This window comes from Phodopus roborovskii, unplaced genomic scaffold, assembly GCF_943737965.1.
Source record: "Phodopus roborovskii unplaced genomic scaffold, PHOROB, whole genome shotgun sequence".
Classification (NCBI taxonomy): Eukaryota; Metazoa; Chordata; class Mammalia; order Rodentia; family Cricetidae; genus Phodopus; species Phodopus roborovskii.
In genome coordinates this window covers 10,008,709-10,027,912 of record NW_026126540.1, presented here as the reverse complement: position 1 = coordinate 10,027,912, position 19,204 = coordinate 10,008,709, and the positions used below count along the sequence as shown (strand labels likewise).

General features: G+C 34.9%; 1 protein-coding gene across 1 annotated transcript in view; it reads left to right on the top strand.

The window, feature by feature from the left end:
- Positions 1 to 19,204, top strand: part of Wdr49 (WD repeat domain 49) — a 155,213-nt gene that overhangs the window by 97,407 nt on the left and 38,602 nt on the right. The window contains exons 9-14 of the mRNA XM_051199234.1: positions 2,133 to 2,248; positions 10,829 to 10,959; positions 12,548 to 12,646; positions 15,017 to 15,178; positions 16,926 to 17,113; positions 18,110 to 18,307. Coding sequence (XP_051055191.1) covers positions 2,133 to 2,248; positions 10,829 to 10,959; positions 12,548 to 12,646; positions 15,017 to 15,178; positions 16,926 to 17,113; positions 18,110 to 18,307 — 894 coding nt within the window. The remainder of the gene's footprint in view (positions 1 to 2,132; positions 2,249 to 10,828; positions 10,960 to 12,547; positions 12,647 to 15,016; positions 15,179 to 16,925; positions 17,114 to 18,109; positions 18,308 to 19,204) is intronic.

Below are 19,204 nucleotides of genomic sequence, written 5' to 3'. Positions count from 1 at the left end.
GTGAGCAACTCAATTTTTAGTTACATTCACGATAATACCGAGCCTTGTACACCACACCAAACACACACACACACACACACACACACAAACACACACACACACACACACACACACACACAGAGAGAGAGAGAGAGAGAGAGAGAGAGAGAGAGAGAGAGAGAGTGTATAATGACAAAATAAATACCATCATTTCAAAATAAAGGCATGAAGGTAAGGAACAGAGTGATTGGACTAAAGCAATCCACCCATCTATCATGTCAAACACAAAATTCAACAACTCTTATCTTGTGATCATGATGGAATCTTCTGGACCCTAGCAGCCATAGGTAGCAGTATCCTTGTAGTTTTGTAGCATTTAACACACAGCACTCTCTTTTAGTAAGTCCCAATCCGTGTATACAATTTCTTCAGCATGTGTTAGTTGGTTCTAGTACTGTTGACATCCTGGGCACTATAATGCAATTTAGGTTTCACCTTCAGAGCTGCACGCAATGACCTCTGAAAATCCTTTCATTGGGCATTTGACTCTATAAATTATTGTACTTCAGCAGCTTTCTGAAATCTCAGTGCCAGCCTAAGTTATTAATTCTCAAATTATATGTATCTGTCAACCCAAGACCATGGTGATGCTGCTGCCAAGATCTGCTTCCGTATTGAGATATAGTTTGGCCCTTCTACTATGCCTACAATGTCTTCTGTGTGTTTGGATAGCCAAATCTGTGAATACACATCTTTAGGGAATAGTTTTCAAGTAAGAAATAATTTTGGTAGTATTTTCAGTCCAGGGGTTCCAATTATAAGTGAATTTTCATTTTTATAAGTTGCGGACTTTGATGACAGGTGTATTATCCTCATGGCACCTTTTCTATTGTTCTTATGAACATTATCTCTTTAATGACATTAATCTCTTAAGCAGTTTTGACAGCTATTATCTCAACTACTGGGTCTACAACTTAATACTCACTTAAAACCGTTTGTTATCTACTTGCTGTTGTCTCATGGGAGAACAAGAACAATAAGCAGTATCCATGTCACAGCCTGAATGCTATCTTCAGCCAAACAAGTTACTCTATTGCTTTTTTTAATTGAAAATAGATTTTTATCCACATAATATATTCCCACCAAGACTTTCCCTTTCTCATTTCTTTCATGTTCCTCTATACATTTCCATGTATTCAACTCCATGCCTTCTTTCTCTCTATGTTTAGAAAATAAAGAAGCAAGCAAGCAAACAAACAAACTAGAATAAAACAAAAAGATATAGAGAGATAAAAAACAAAACAAAGAAAAAGCAGGAGATGCACAGACACATGCACACATCTACACAGAAGGAGGCTAGTTATGACTTTTAAAACTCGGCTCTATTCAAGTTCTCAGAACATGATTAGAAAATTTCAGACTCTTTACCAAATTATACAGTCCTCACTAAAAATCTTCTTCCCCTCTAACAGCTTATGAGCTTATACTCTACCATGTAAATTTCTCTTAGCAGTCCTATCCTTCAACATTCCCCACCCCCTGCCCATAATAACCCTGTAAGTTCTTAAGGCATTCTAGAACACAGGTACCCTGCAGCTCCAACCTTATGCACACCTCTTCCAAGAAACCGTTCCAAAGGACTATTAACCATATGGTTAGTTTTGTCATAGTAAGAGACCTTTTTCTTTGTACACATATTCTGTATTAGTTACTTTTCATGTTGCTGTCATAAAATTCCTGACAGAGGCAACTTAACAACGGGTTTATTTTGCATCATGGTTTGAAGAAAAGTTCATCACGGTGGGGAAGTCTGTAAGAGGCTGGTCCCATGAAAAGTCAGGAAACAGACTCATAAGTGCCAGTGCACCATCCTGGGATCTCCGGGATCACTGCCATGGGATGAACTGCTCACATTTACAGTGGATCTTTCAACATGAGTTAGTTCTCTCTGAAAACACCCTCAGAGTAAACAGTAAGAGATTTGCCGCCTCCTCAAGGATTTCTAATCTCACAAAATTGACAATTAAGATAGACCAATACAGAATTACATACCCATATTTAACAAACTCCTCCTATTACACTGTATTATTTCATACACTGAAGACAATTTTCATGTTTTCATCCCAATGTTGATTTTCATTTTTCTCTTAAAGGTGTGGGATTTTAATGGATATTGTCACCACACCCTAAATGTTGGGCAAGATGGAGTTGTGGATATTTCACAGATCCTGGTTCTTAAGAAGACTATCCTGGTTGTGGGCTGGGAGAGGTATGATATACTTATGTAAAATGTCAGAAGTAAAGATGAGGATGCTTTTATTTGAATCAAAATATAAAAGGAGAACAAAGAAGTCTCATTTTGTTATGATTAATTAACTTGTTGGTAGCCTACATAGGAGAGTTGGAATGGACTGAATGTTTTCTGAATAAAATACTACAAAATTATCTAGCTTGAGTAATTAGGGGAACCATCTGGGACTTTCTCCTGGGTTTGAAAATTTGAGTCATATTTTCAAAGTTCCAGATAAATATGTAATGCTATTTTCTGAGTTTCCAAGTCTCTCTTATATTGTAAATGCAGGAAATCCTTTGTGTTGGAAATTGCCTCGCCCAATTGCATAGGAAATGTTTTGTTTTTCTCTGGAAACATTTTTATACCCTGCTTCTCCAAATATCTACACCTCTTTCACAAAGCAATTCCAAACACCTATGAACCAGAGGTTAGATTCTTCACAGTAAGAAACCTATTCTTTGTTATAGGAGGGAAATGGCTCCCTGAGCCCTATTCAAGCCTCTTCTCCAATCACTGTGGAAATGCTCCTCATATAGAAAACTCACTCTTTTATAGGTAACTTCTTTCATGCCATTATTAATAAAATCATTTTTTTCTTTTACTTTTATTAAGAGAACAAAGGCAACATAGACAAGACCATTTCTATATCATTGTATAAACACAAGGACAATTAAGTGTGCTCTGTTTTGGGAATTTATCACTTAGAATTTTGATATTTAACAAATGATCACTGTATTAGGTAACTTGTCTGGTATTGTTTATTATATAATAATAACTTTTATAGTCTGAAGCTAAGGTTCAGATGTTTTTAATACCTAGAAAACTATCAGTGTATGTTGGGTGATGTTTTTTCAATCATAGGAAATATATTTTTCAATTCTGAAATGGTTATATGTGGGCTAACTGTTTTCAAGGGCAGTTTGATGATAAAGAAAGTGTAGTTCAGATAATTCCACTTGATATTAAAGACAAATTCAATCATCCATAGATGGAATGACAAGGCTTCTTCACATCCTTGGGAGCAATCATTATCTATTATCAAGTTACAATTCTTCAGCAGGCTAGGGCTCAGAGGTCTACAGCTAGGACATGCTTATGAATACATTTAAGTGTCTAATTCTATGGGAGGGTGAGTGTATGGTATCCAGCTGATTCAGTTTACATTCAGAACAAAAATGAATTAAAATAAAAGTTACAGAGAATTTCTCTGTATTTTTTTTAGATAATCATAGTTAAAAAATAGCCTCAAAGACAGTTTTTCTGATTGCTTATAAGATGAAATTTTAAAGCATTTGACATATCAAGTTATTAAAAACTGGCCTAAGAAACATTTTGCACTATGATATATGTTAGTGGACTGTTAGTTATTTCCTGTGAACAATGAGAAAATTTAGGAAGACTAAATTGAAAGAAAATTAGGACTCTTCTATCTCTGCCTTCACTTTTTTCCATCTTTCGCATAGTTGTCAGTCTTGGGTCCTTTATCTAGTGATTACATTAATGAATTATCAGTTATGTTATACAACATTCATAGATAAGGATTTAAAAATATGTTTTCTTAAAGATATTACATTAGGATGGATTTGTCATGACCCAGACAGAGTCACTTCTACTAGGAGGCTTTTAAGCTTGGTTATAGCTGAGGAAATACAGATCAATACGGTTCAGTGATTAAAGAAGGAAAAGTAAAGATTGACAATCATCTTATCAAGCTTTCTCGAAAATCCAGAGAGAGCTTCTTAGGTTAAGCTGAAGCTTTAACTTCGGGGCCTATCTAAATAGGCTTGATAAGTATGCTCAGGAGTGAGTAGAAATTGCTTTTCTTGAATGAGGCCCCTAAATATAATAGCTGGTTTATTTTCTTCCTGGTGCTATAAAGCAGTGGGCACTTTATATACATTATCTAATTTAATTTTTACCTTCACCTTAGTAGTCTTCTAGAAACCTCAAATATCTGCCTTAGCTGTTATATCTAAGCTTATTCAACCACTTTTTTTTCTTTTTCTTTTCTTTTTTTTTTTTTTTTTTTTTACTATATATCTCTCACTGAAATTCAAGATTCAGCATTTTCTAAACTGAATATATTGTTTAGTCTCTTCCCAGAAACCACTTTTCTCTCTGATTTTGCACTTTGTTTCATGGCAGTAGCATAGGCCTCCACCATTTTTATAGATCTTTTCCTCCAACTCATAACCAGCTGTCCTAAGGTTGGTCCATTTTGTATCCTAAGTATTTGTAAACTTGCACTTGTGAGTGCTATAGCTGAATTCTTTAGAGCATTGTGCCTACTTGGATGATTGCTATAGCACTTAAATTTGCCATTTTTCTGACCATTTTACAATACTTAACTAGATCCTTTACACATCCTCATGTCTTTATTTTTCTACCATATATAAAAATTCCTGCCCTGTTTTTAAAATGTAGTTAATATTTGTTTCTATTTCAATACTTAATCAGACATCTTCTCTGCTTGTTCATCCTATTTCACAACTAGAATGGAAGAATTATGTTCCCCTCTTCTCTTTGTGCACATTATTCTTATGTACTTTGTTGAACCTAGGAATTTTATTCCTAAATTATGTATATAGTATTCATAAATTATATGCATTCTATTGGTTATATATTCTAACATATTGCTAAGTTAAAGATATTCTTATGATAGATATGTAATATTTTAATATATGTAAATGATAAGTCTAATACATATAATATATTAAAAATATTTAAATGGCATTCCTAATTATGTTCACACACATATGTGTATATATATATATATATATATATATATATATGTATGTATGTATGTATTGAAGGAGTTAATTTTAGACAAAGAAAGTGACCAGTAGAGAGCTGAATTAATCAAGCCATTGCTTGTAAGCTGCAATAAGTATAGACATTAAAATTTACTCTGTGTTTAGAACCAGGAGACAAAAATTTTATGTTTCCTCTGTATGGGGGAGAGAATAGAGATTTGAAGAGGTTAGTGGACAAGGCAAGATTAGAAACTGGGTAGACAGCTGAACCTATTTCATAGTTTATAGTCTTTCCTGCACACTTGAATGGACTGTTGGCAAATGGAACAATAAAACCATGGTGAGGCACACCCCCCCCCACACACACATACACATGTACATGCATTATAACAAATGACTGAAGAGCTTGTTTATTTTAAGCAAAGGTAATTAAACAGTTTCACACATGTGAAGAAACACATAATACTTGCTATCAACAACAACACTCTGAAGAATTAGTTAAATATATTTCTCCTTTCCTTCCCATAGTATTAAAAAGCTGTGCCCAGATTGAAGTCACGTAGTTAGGAAACAGAGCCTGTTGATTATGAATACTTGTGATTCTTACTATCAGTACATCACATCTGATTAAGAAATTTATGATATACAAGGCAGGGAGTGTTAAACAATGTTATAAACACTGTCCCAAGCAAAGGGACACAGAGAGCTCATGTTCTTCAGGACCAAATAATTCATATCTGCTATAATGATGAAAAAGCCCAATTAAAAACTAATAGAAAGAGATTTTAAGTAAATATACTTAGAAAAACTTAATTGGTAGAATGTTAATTCAAGATTAGCTTATTGTATCATTGGTCATATTTAAATGGGAAAATTAGATGAATGGGTGCCAGTTAGTTGTGTTTTCATTTGTTCAATCTAGACATGTGGTATGTGTAGCCAGAATAAAATCATCTCAGTACTCACAATGGTTTAAGTTTCCAAATTGTCCTAAACTTACATTCTTCTCTATTTAAAGACCATTAAAAACAGACAGTTACTGCTTTTCTATTTGTGTAGAGGAGAAGTCTGTGTGTTTTCTGCCAGCTATATCTAGGTATAATAAACAAATAAAAACAGTTTGTACTAATGTTTGCAATATACAAGCACATTTTTAATATCTGTACACATTGTGAAAAGGGAACAATGAATTACAACAACGTTCACCTTATACACGTATCTGAACTTCTGTTTAGGGAGGATTTTATCCCCTAAAAATTTCCATATATACAAATATAAAAAAGAATCTTTAATGCTACTTAAAACAATTCTGAAATATTATTGGTAGCCATCCCTTTATAAAATTGTATTAAAATATGTGCTTAATCTTAATAAATAGTTGTTTCTATAATTTGGTCCTCCCCCATTTTATCTCAAATCTCAATCTTCCAATTCCATATACACCTTCTATATATATATGATGGTAGAAATTAAATCAGGTCACTTCAGGGCTTTTTTTTGGGGGGGGGGTTAAGTGTTTTCTAAATGAAATGACCTTAGAGATTTGAAGTTCCTCAGGAATAAAACTTACCTAAAAAAATATATTAAGGCCTTTCTAATAATTGCCTTTCTAAGGAAATAGCCCTATGGAACTCAATTAGTTTCTATTCTTGGAATAAGAATCAAAATGGATGGGTCTAAAGTTCTGATTGATTTTAAAGTTGCCATTTGGAACTAAGGAGAGAATAAGTATATTTGAAAGTCACAGATACTTCCTAAACCTTAATTTGTGACTATTTTAGTGTGCAAAGTTTGACTCACAGATTTTAAAGAAGAAAAAAATCAGAAGCTCAAATAAAAACAAATTGATTAGAAATAGATTTTCTGCTTCTAAGACACTCATTATTAACCTAGTAAGCCATGGATCAAAGGAAAAGTATTAATGAGACTTAAAATAACTGGACTAACAACACATGAACTATCAGTCTCAGAAGGAACAGTTTGCTGACAGTGTTATTTTCATAACTAGCTCCTTTGTAGTGTGGCACAATGACTCAGGGCAGTACTCTCAGGACTTCACCTATGAGGAATGGAGAAAGCTGGTAAACTTCCGTGCCAAATAACAAGTCTATTTGACCCATAAAAATGACCGAAAACTGGCTCATTCTGAACTTTAATTTTGTTACTGGAAAAGTCCAAAGTTAAGAAAAAAAATTAGTGTTTGAGATGGAAAAGGTGAGAGCTGGAATGTGGATTCTTGGCATATTTTAAGGATCACTGTCATTTCAAATCAAAGTTTCAGGCTAGGTTTTAAGGGAATGGTGCCAGGTAATTAGTTTTTCAGTGTTTTGACACAGAAAGTCAAGTGTCAAAAGGATTCCTTTTTGTAGCATATTATGAAAAACATTTCATGCCTTGGGTGCTGTGCACTGAATATATCTATATTTAATATATATATATATATATATATATATATATATATATATATATGAGAATCTTGGCAAAAACACATTTATCATTGAAACTTGGCTTACATAATAGAGGACTGACCTGTGTTTCTCAGTTCCACACCCAATTCATCCTTTCTTAACCTATACTAGTAGAAAGAGAGATTTAGAAATACATTCATATGATATTGTAATACCAAACTGAATTTCAGAACATTGGATTTTCTTATTTATAGTACCTTTCTAAGCCTCAATTACTCATACACATAATAAAATTATTATTTTTAAAATAGAGGAGTAATTCTTAAACTGTATTTTGTAGATACTTGTACAATGCTTGTTATATGTATGAAATATTACTGTAGCATTGACAATGCAGGTAGAATACTTTCAGACACTTTTTTTTCTGAAGAAAGAAAAACAACAAGGAGAGAAGCAAAACATACTGAATATAATGATGTATGTCACCAAGGAAAATGAAGCACAGGAAGGAATGTGAGAGTCTTGAGGTGGAATTGTCACAGAAAGCTTACTTTAAGCAGATCGTTTCCTGTTTCCCTATTCAGTTCAAGAAACAAAGATCCCTTTTGAGAGGATTAGTGAAAGTGAATAATTGAAGATGTCAGAAGGGGATTATTACTTTGCATGCTAGTTCTTAGAGAGCCTTAAGGGAATATGTAGTGACCTGAGAAGATGGTGCTTAGGAAAACCAAACAAAGGAAAAGTAAACATCTGAAAATAGAGAACAATAAGTATTCAGTTTGGGCAAGATGATTTTCTTCTGTAACCTATCCCTGGATATGCCTGACATTTCTAAACTTCCCTGTAAGACAGTAGATTTGAAACCTTGAAATCTACTTATACAATTCAGATGAGCTTAGTACTTTATTGTGTTACATAATCTCTATTTTAATAAAGTATTATTTCTTCAATGTTGTACAAAGTATATTAGTTTATGGCTTTCTATGGCCTTTCTCAAAATTTCATTGAAAATTTATACACACACACACACACACACACACACACACATACACACACACACTGCTAAGAAGCGATATCAGAATAGGAAGAAATATTTCTTGAGGAGACCAATTCTATATAGTATTGGATCTGGAAAAACTGGTTTTCACATTTGAATTTTGCAATGTGGGAAATGGAAACCCAGGAAGTGTTTTAAGCATGCTTCTTTCTTCTGTGTCCTATATATTTTTTTATGGTCTGTATAGTAAATATCAGCCCTCCACTGGACCACCATGATCTTAAACTCCTATGGCAGTTAATTAGTGCTACTTTAGCACTGAGCACATTTCACTTAATCTTTTAGTCATTTGGGCTCCTGGTGGGTGGAGAAGCAATATTTGCTTGAAGAATAAAGGGATATTTAATGCTCCAGAATATTGAGGTGAATCTGGTATCATGATGAAGATTTCATCTGGGGAGAGTAGGGTTTGGGTTAGGAGCCTCTTACAATTATTGACCAATGGGGTGGATAGCTATGTGTTAGAAAGCTCTAAATGGCCATCTAATGTGAAAGTATAAAGAATGAATATGTCACACATGGGTGATGTAAATTGTAAGTTTTTGTGACCAGAGGCAAAAATGGCACAGGAGAGGCTGTAAGGATTGTCTGTAACCGAAATCTCAAATTCAGGATAGAATGTGGGAAGAAGCTAACAAATTTTGATTTGTCACATATTAAGATATGTTAGTGATGGAAGGACAATATGTATAGAATCTCCAGCTGGCAAACTGAAACCATCCAACCATGATAATGAAGATAAATAGAAAGCCATTTGAATTAGAATTGATAGTGATACATGGAATCTCTGAATAAATAGAGAGAAGGGAACCAATGGTGATAAAGAATATTTAGACCAAAAGGGTGAGAGAAATAAGGGTAAAGAAAATGTACACTCTGGAATGAATGGACACTCTTTAGGGCAGGCAGAAAAGCCAGAACTGTTCTGTACTGTTTGGGGAGGAATCCGTGATAGTCATTCATTTTGTTTTGAATAAATAGCAAGTAACATATAATTTATTTACAGACAGGTAGGTAGCAACACATTGTCAAACACAATGCTCAAAACATCCAGGAAAATGGGGCGTTTGAGGCAGTCATCTGGAGTTCCTAATTGAACATTTTCTCATGGCTGAACTTCCAGATTGATTTTCCAAGGAACTTTTATATCATGATACCAAAACAAAATGTAACATCTGATAGAAATGGTTTTCTTTCCACCTGCTTTCACTCTTGAGATAGTTTTCAGTTCCTTACTGCCACATGTCACAGACTAGGTAGGTAAGCAGCCAATCTGAGACGAGGGGCCTTGGAGGACACTTTGGGACAAACCATATGTCGGTCTGGAAATGGAGAGGTTGGGTCCTGCTTTCACAGCCAGATTCATAGCAAATGCAACCAATACATAAAACTTTACCAATGTAATGTATTTTGTTTACAGGAAGAAAGAATTTCAAGGAGGACAAACAGCTTCTTTTTCACAATTGATGACTAACATTGTTTTGATGATTAAATGGGAGAAGAAGCATGATGTCAGGGAGGGGAGGAAGAATGATAGTGCAGACTCATGCTATGGTAACAAATCGTCATTTCAAATGAGGGTAGCCATGAGGTTTAGTACTGGTTGTCAACCAGAGAGAGTTCAAGACACTGAGTGGGAATAGGGCAGTGCTGATTCTCCCATAAACTTAGTCTACATTCCCTCATTCCTTCCTAGGCATCAGACCATCCATTCTATCTTTACCATGGTCTACACTCAGACTTGTCAGCAGTACCCCAAGGTTGATTTCTCTAAAATTATTGTTTCTGTTTTCCAGATCTCATACTTCTAGGGAATGGCATTTTCAAACACTTTCTACAATGGTAGCTCTTAAAGATGCAGTGAACTCCGAGAGAATAGATTTTATAGCTACTGTAATTCTGGAAAATATCATGAGGAATGATTACATATAAACACCCTAAGAAGCAACTTTGATGAAAGAAATCATGATTTAACTTAAACAACAGACAATATTTGTTCATAGATCCACTTTAGCTTTTTATTATTATTGCCATAAGACTCTTAATAGTTTCATGTGAGGAAATTTTGTTTCAGGGTCTTGAAAACAGACAATCTGATAAATGGATGCATCCTTAATTTTAATGGTTATGGAAGGATAATTAACCTTTCTATAATAAGCATTCATAATTTGCAGAGATTTAATGTAAGAATCTTCAGTGGGAAGCTTACTTTATTATGGATGGCAAATGATGATAAAATTTTGGGTGGTATTGTTTTCCAGACTTTTCAAATTGCACCATTCAAGTAAATATCAGGACCAATTTTAGGTTCACAGATAAATTGTATATCATTTTACAGAGCAGTTACTGTGTTTCGACCTCAGAACTTCAATCAGTTTTCCATCCAGTCTGAAGAGTGGAAAGGGGGAATCCATCACCAAGATGACATCTTGTGTGCTGCATTTTTACCCCCACAAACTCTTGCTACAGGTAAATTGAGCCTTCACTGAACAATGAATTAGAGATAATTTGTTGGCTTTGGGTAAGTTAAAAAAATACTTTTTTCAAATGAAAACAGAGTAATGAGTCAGTCTTATACATCCTTTAAATTATTATTTTTATGATAGTTAGGACCACCCACTTTCATGGCTGTATCTGTCCTTTCACACATGGATCTGGTACTTGGTTACTGGATGATATTGTGACTTATATAAACTTCAATTTGTAGTTCTTTCTCACTAAAATTAGTTTCAGGTACATTTTTGTTTTAAAGCACAGAAAGCCAGTATTATGTTTTAATGTGGTGGTTAACATACAATAAACTCATTAGGGAACACTAACTGTGAATATATTGCTCATTTCCAAGAGCAGCATTAGAAATTCAGGTTAAGAATCATTCATACCTTGATGGCATTCAAATCCTTCTCAATTAAACTATCTTTACTATGGAGCTGGAGAGTTGGCTCAGCCATTAAAGGGTGGATTACAACCAAAAATGTGAGACTGTCCTAACTCTTTTCCGTTAGATGTTATGTAATCTTTTCATCATAGGTGTCTCGTGAAACAAATTAACTCTTTTTCACACTCTCTCAATTCATTCTTTACTCTCAGTTATACGGGGAAAATGTTCATCCAAGAACTTTGAACATGATGCACTTTGGATTCATAGTGGATAATAGTAAATCCATCATGGGGAGCTGGACTCTATCTCCTTACCCAATAGCTTTTGGGTTACGTAGATTGCTCTGTTGGAAACAGCACAAAGCTTAATATGCTTTTATTTTGTTTTCTCTCCAAATCTTAGGATATATCCCTAACTCAGCCATCCTTTTCACTCTTCACTTGCCATTATCTTCTCAGTAGTGGACTCTTTTGGTTACTAGTGAGTGTGCCATTTGGACACTGCTATGTGACTTTTACACAGCACAGGCTTGGTTATAATTTTTGTTTGAACTTTCCTCCCGTTTCTATAAAAACAAAACAGAACAGGAACAAATGACTTTCTGTAGAGAGAACTGTAGAACTGGAGAAAACATTTCACAAAGAATTTATATGAAAGAAATGCAAATAACTCTTATATACAAATAGCATAGGGACAGAACTATGAGTTTACACTTTATCAATACCTGCCTAGTGCTTAATGCCACTTTAAATACTTTTCATTCTTAAAATAACCCAGTAAGATAAGTAAAATTGTTAACACAGTTTGATAGATGAAGACATTTTGGCATCAAGATGAGTTAATATCATGTGTAAGGCTACATAGCTAATAATTGCTGAACCTGAACTTAGATTCAAGCTGTTTAACTTCAGAGCCATTATTCACAATGATTTATTAGAGTAAGCTAATACACATAATTGGTTTATATGTACCAACTACATGGGTTATTTTATAACTATTGAAATTCTACAGTTAAAGTATCAGGTATTATTATTATTCATGGCTCAAAAAAGAGAGAATACCTACTATTTACAAGGTTTTATGTAATACATGTTGATAACAGCCTCCTTTTGTTTCTGCTTGCATGTTTCTATATAATCATCTGGTAATTTATGTTTTTCTCCCTGCCTCCTACAGGGAGCTATGATGGAGAAATTGTTTTGTGGAATAGCAGCACAGAAAATGCTCACCATGTCCTTCACCCTGATTACCAGAGGCAGCTAACATTCAAATTAGGTGAGTTCAAATTTGAAACCGAAATCTTGTGTGAAGTTGTAGTACAGTAGGCCTGGCTATTTATGCATGCACCTGATGCTGTGCACACCTAATTTATAGATGACTGGCTGTAAGCTCCAAGGATTAGCCATAGTGTAATCTTACCACAAGGAATAAAAAGAACCTGGAGACTGACTTGGTTTTGCAAGTTATCCACAGCATGCCAGTTTTCTCTTTATGCTACGTCAGCATTTCTGTATTATTGATAGCAGGGAGCACGACTCTCATTTTTATCGAGTATGGTTTTAACCAATAATACTTGCAGAATTTCCTTTGAGTCATCTTGGGTATTCTTTGGGAGGAAAATGAGAACTATGTTCACTTGATTGGCTTTTCAGCCTCAATCTGCAGTTTGTATTAAATATTATGCTACCTAGACATCATAAATTATTCTTTAGAAACCTGAGAGGAGCATTAGATGGGAGTATATTATATTTTATAGCAGTCAGCAGAACACTTGAATATTTTATACTTTAGTAAAGTGTCTCCACAATTGCCTTTCATGTTTCATTTTAGTTCCTTTATAAACTAAAGGTTTTTCTTTAGATGAATTTCTTTAGATAATAGTTATTTCATTCCCCATGGTTGAGGTCATTCCTATTGTCTCAATTTGGTGAGCCCATAGAAAATAAATTTTGAAGTATTAGTCATTAGCTGCCGTGTGTGTGTGTGTGTGTGTGTGTGTGTGTGTGTGTGTGTGTGTATGTATGTGTGTGTGTGTATGAAAAACTAGAGAGTCATTTATTGGGAGTAAGAAAACCAATTTAAAAACTTAAGATTTTGAGAGATTAATTGACTGCAAACACAAAGCTTTGACGTGATTTATGTACAAAGAACTAACCATTAAAATTAATCTCATCATTCCAAGGAGATGGTGTAATTCTGCCTCTCTTGCCCTTTGTCTTCAAGAAAGTACCATCTACATTTAAAGACTCCTCACTGTGGCTACCATCAAATACATAGAGAAACAAGACAGAAAAAGTAACAATGTTTGTATTGGTAATTTTTCTATTGTGTCAATAAAATGTCAGGTCAAAGGCAATTTAAGAAGAGATTATTTATGTTTATTTCTCTAGAGAATTAAAGTAAACAATGGCAAAATGGAGAAATGGTGACAAGAACTACAGGAACTCAAAGATTAGGGCTTACATCTTAGATTGCAAACATGAAACAGAAAGTGAACTGGGAATACATATAGCTTTTAAAATTCAAAGCCCGCCTTCCGTGACATAATTCTTCCAGCAAAGCCAAACTGTTCCCATACAGCATTACCAACTGGCAACGGAGTATTTAAACGTTTGTGCCTATGGGTGGCGTTCTCACAATACCAAACTTCTAGAAGACATTAAGGGCATTATTACATTTCTCCTCCTTTTTATCCTTGCCCACTTCCTCCTCCCACTTTTCTCTTCCTCCTCATTCTTTTGTGTGTGTGTGTGTTTATGTAAGAACACTTGTATACACATGCATGTGGAGGCTAAAGGGCAGCACTAGCTGTCATTCCTCAGGTAACCTCCACTTCCTTGGTTTTTGTTTTGTTTTTTTTTTTTTTTTTTTTGAGACGGTCTCTCATTACTCTAGAATCGACTAAACTACAGTGGCTAGTGAACCCCAGGGATCCACCTGTCTTCATCTCCCCACCAGCATTATTAAGTGGGTTTTGCTGATGGAATTCAAGTGCTTCTGCCTGTGTTGTAAGCATGCTCTCAACTGACTTATTACCTTATTCTGTGTTACCATATTTTTCACTTTGAAAAGCTGAAGATATCTTTATAGAGACTTTACAACACTATCTGTAAGCTATCAATAGACCCTGACAGAATCATTTTCAGTTTTCATAATGTGGCCTGAAGATGATATAATTAAATTGCCATTAAGAATGTCCTTTCTAGAGGAACCCACTAACAAATGGAACCATTAAAGGAGGTTAAGTATACACATATTTATTCATTTGAATTCATGTTCATTAAATACTTGCAAGATTAGCATTAACTAGAATTTCATGCCATTAGACACACATTTATCTTGAACATATTCAGATCTCTACAATGTTAACAATAACAGATATAAAGTTCTAAATAATTCTCAACACAGGAGATCATAGGAAGTGTACCTAGAATATGCAAAGCAAAAATAAAATCAAACAACATTTTCAGTTGAGGTTGTAGAACAGAATAGTAGGAGACTTCACATGGGCTGTCTCAAATGTGTTGTAAGACTTGATGGTATCATGTTACCCAAGGCCAGGATGGGAGAGGGTCTGTTGTTCAAGCATGCTGGTTTGAAAAGATGGTTCTCTTCACCAAGAGCCTGTGTTTTTCTTCACCACAGACCCAGAAAGCCAAAAGTTTAATGCCAAGAGAAGCTGCTCAGTGCACTGCTTGGCAGAGCAGGTAACACTGGCTGCTCAAAATTTTGAGATTGACACAGAAGGTAATAATGCTGTTATGAAGCTTTGCTTCCTTGAAGCAAGAAAAAACATTGCAGCAACAGGTAAAATTTATGCCTTTCTGTATTTGAGAAAGAGAGCAATAAAGGAAGCTCAACCAATCTATTTTATTATCTAGGTCTTATAGTATTTGACTTTGTGTAGCTATCAAGCCTGCACTGGTTCATGAAAGGTCAAGGACACTTGTATAGGAAGCTTATTCTGGGAACGGAGGTGAATGGATCTGCCTAATAATTTAACCATTGTCTAGTTTGAGACAAGTGCAAGAAAAGTTCCAACAATTATTTTATTAGGCAAACAACTGATATCTATCATGGCATGTAGTTGCTTTAGAAGGGCAGAGGACATAGTTACATGTTACAAGTACATGAGTCAATGTATAGGTTCACGTGTCAAAGAAATTCTAGCTGCTACTGAATAGAGGTTTGAATTGACTGCGTATCCCATTATAAGGGCTTCCTGGATCACAACTTGAATATTGTTTGGGGATCTTTTGAGTGTCTTTGCTATTTGATTTTTACTTCTTACAATAGATCAGGGTCCCATTTGAACTTTTTTGTTAAGAGAGATTATAGAATTGGTGGTGCTCTGAGACTTTTTGTGGTGAGCTGCTAGTTTACAGACAAAATAACAATGTGCCTACTTTTATAGCATGATGAGGATGCAGCTTACATCTTGGTCCACAAAAGCTAACATAGAAAATGTTCATTAACTTTTCATGTAAATTATTTTCATGTGTGTGTGTGTAACATTAGGATTCTAGACACGAGCATTGTATGTTTGGGAAAAGAAATGAACATATCTGAACCATAGTTTGAATGATCACTTTTCCACACTGAATTTACAAATGGAGAACTTGTATGATATCTATATAAAAACTACCATCAATAAAGTTATAACCACAGTTGTTTCAAAAACGTTATTTAATATTTAAGATGAATTTGAAACAGACTACAAAACTATTCTTCAAAACATACTTATCCTCATATTATAGAGCATTATTCTAAAACCATTTTCCATTCCTTGTAACTAATTCTTCTTAATGCTGTTTCAAAACTGTTCTACTGAAACAGACATGCCATTACTTCCACTTTAACTCTATTGTTAATTGCTAGCATAATTATGTAACAAACAGAAAGCCATCTACAAATTTATCTAATAATAAATTTGCCTCAGAAGATTATTTTCACAAAGCATTTTATGTAAGTGTAAAAATATAAATGGTTAGGTCCTAATCAATTAACAGCAACAAAAAGAGTTACAAGGGTTTCAATAACATTCCTGATGAAAAAATTAAAAAATGAGCTCATACATAGAATCCATGACTTGCTACTCAGTAGAGAATTGATATCTGTGCTGACATGCATGCATACATGCATCTAGACCTATACCTCTTCTGTATTTGTCCAATGGCTTATTAGGGAGAATAAGTTTTATATTTTCAGGATAGTACCATAATGTTTAAATTAGTATTCTACAAATCCATCAAAGAAATAAATCAACTTTATTTAAATATCAACATAATGAATGGGTAAAAGAAAACCAAATAGTGGAATATTTTATATAACCTATGTAATTAATACTCCATATGAATTCTTCTTAATGTTATAGCAATGTTATCATGGAATAATTGCCAACTAATAGTTTAGAGAATCAAAATGATGCTCAGGATAGATTGTAGTATTAGTAGTACTCTCCATTCTGATATGCTCATAACAGGGTCAGCTTCTAGGAGAAGCCACTTTGAATTTCTAGATTTATTTTCCTAATTAGGTTTCCCCTATGTAATAGGAGGTGCTAACCTGGTGTCATGTGGAGCATCTGGTTATGTCAGGTTCTGGGACACATGTAAGAAAGAACTTATGGCTGAATTTCTGGCTCATGCTGGAGTTGGATCTATTATTATGTCTACTGATAAACAAAATCAGTACCTTGCCACCGGAGATCCTGATGGATGGCTGAAAATCTGGAACATAGAGGTAAACAGAAGATATTCTCATATCATCACCATTGCTTTTTAGCACAATATCTGATAAAAATGAAGCATTCAGCTATGAGTCACACCTTGATGAAGGAGGTGTTTCCTAGAAAAAGGAGGAAATGCTCTGTCCTGTGTATTTTAAAGAAACCATTTTCCTGAAAATGGGGATGTGTATCTTTAATCCCAGCATTCAGGGGGCTTAGGAAGGCACATCCATCTCTCTATGAGTTCAATACCAGCCTGATCTACAGAGTAAGTTCTAGGACAGCCAGGACTACATGGAGAAATAAAAACAAGCAAACAATCAAACAAAAAAAAAAACCCAGCTGTTTGCATGATTTGAGCACAGACTATTTTAAAGTAACACACACACACACACACACACACACACACACACACACACACACCACACACACCACACACACACCAACAATTCTCTCAGTGCTGAATTGTATTAATACACACCTACCTAAGTCAATTGTCCAATGACAATTCAATTTGTATCTTGTCAGTACTTCATTGTAGTGCTGTTTGGAAATATACAATTGGATGCATTTTTATGAAACAAATCCTAAATGTCATCTAGTATGCTGGTCCTTCATCTACTCTTATCAACATCCTGAGTTAGTTGATGTAACAACTGCTTACTCACTCCACTTAAAAAAAAATCATAAGATGATAAAATATTAAGTGTCTTCATGTGGCCAAGCTCCCTTTTATCAGATACTGACTTACACCTTTTTTTTTTGTCTCTGATCCCTCTCTCTCTCCCACTCTTTCTTTTCCCAAGTTGGTAATTTTGGTGTCAAGACTTTTGTCAAAATTAATGTCTTTGTTTCTAACCTTCATCAGCATGAGCTATATGTTGAAGGTGGATCATGGGTTAGTCTTTCTAAATGTACCCTCCACATCAGGCTTCTTAAAAGTTGATATTAAATTACAATTCATGTTAATATTTGGATTTTTAAAAGTTTGGTTATTTCTTTTCATTCAGGGCTATTGTACTAATTCCACTGGGAACAAAATCACCCAGTCTCCACCTTTGCTCAGATCATTTCAACCTCATGAGGACCGGATAAGTTCCTTGCAGATGTGTGAGTCAGGTGATCACTTGCTTATCATTTCCTCCTCTGCAGACTGCAGTGTCTGTGTGACTGGACTTTGCAATGCCCCTGCCTTGATCTTTGGTCAGGTATGCACACTCCTTCTTTGTTATTCTGGGATTTACTTGACTGTTAGTGTAAGTGTGAATCTGTACATATTTCCATGGGAGTCTCCTCTGCTGTCTAAAGTTTACTAGTTATGAATGGACTGATGGGAAATGCTGAACCAGCAACTCCTGTATCACTTACCCTGATTACCCCTAACTGCAACCAGCTCCATGAAGGGGAGGGCACATATTTTTACACCTAGCCAATTTTGAGCCAATACTTCCAGGTACCAAAGATTTTTAATAATTCACCATATAAGATGTACATGAGTTTTAATAGGTCTTAATATTAAAAGTATGGAGTCAGATATTGGGGTAAAAGCTGAAAGGTCAGAGAATGGAGGAGCAAGTCACTGCCACACCTTACCTCACTAATTTCTCAGTTGAAAAAAGAGCAAATTCCTGTTTTCTCTCACCTATATTCCTCTCTCCACCCAGACATCTTACATTTGTCTCCACCTCCCTAGTGCTGGGATTATAGGCATGCACCACCATTGCCTGGTCCCTGTGGTTAGTTAGTGGCAAGCTTCACCCTCTGATTTTTCAGGCACACTTTATTTGTACGAACAAGATATCACCACAAAAAGTGGGTTACTGATTAATCAGGACAAGAACATGGGAACCTTTTTTTTCCCTGACAGTTCCAAGCAGGGGTTTTATAAGGACAAAAATCACAAACATTTGTTGCCAGGTTACAATTACAAATTTCACCAATCAGAAGTCAAAGATGAGGGACCTTCCTTGTATTTTCCATCATTGTCAGCCAACATACAATGCAAGCCTTTCAGTTCAACCAATCAGATTCATTTTTTTCCCCTGATGTTAGGAACAGCCACAATGTTTCTAAAGAACTAAAGATGAATAGAGACTACTTCTATG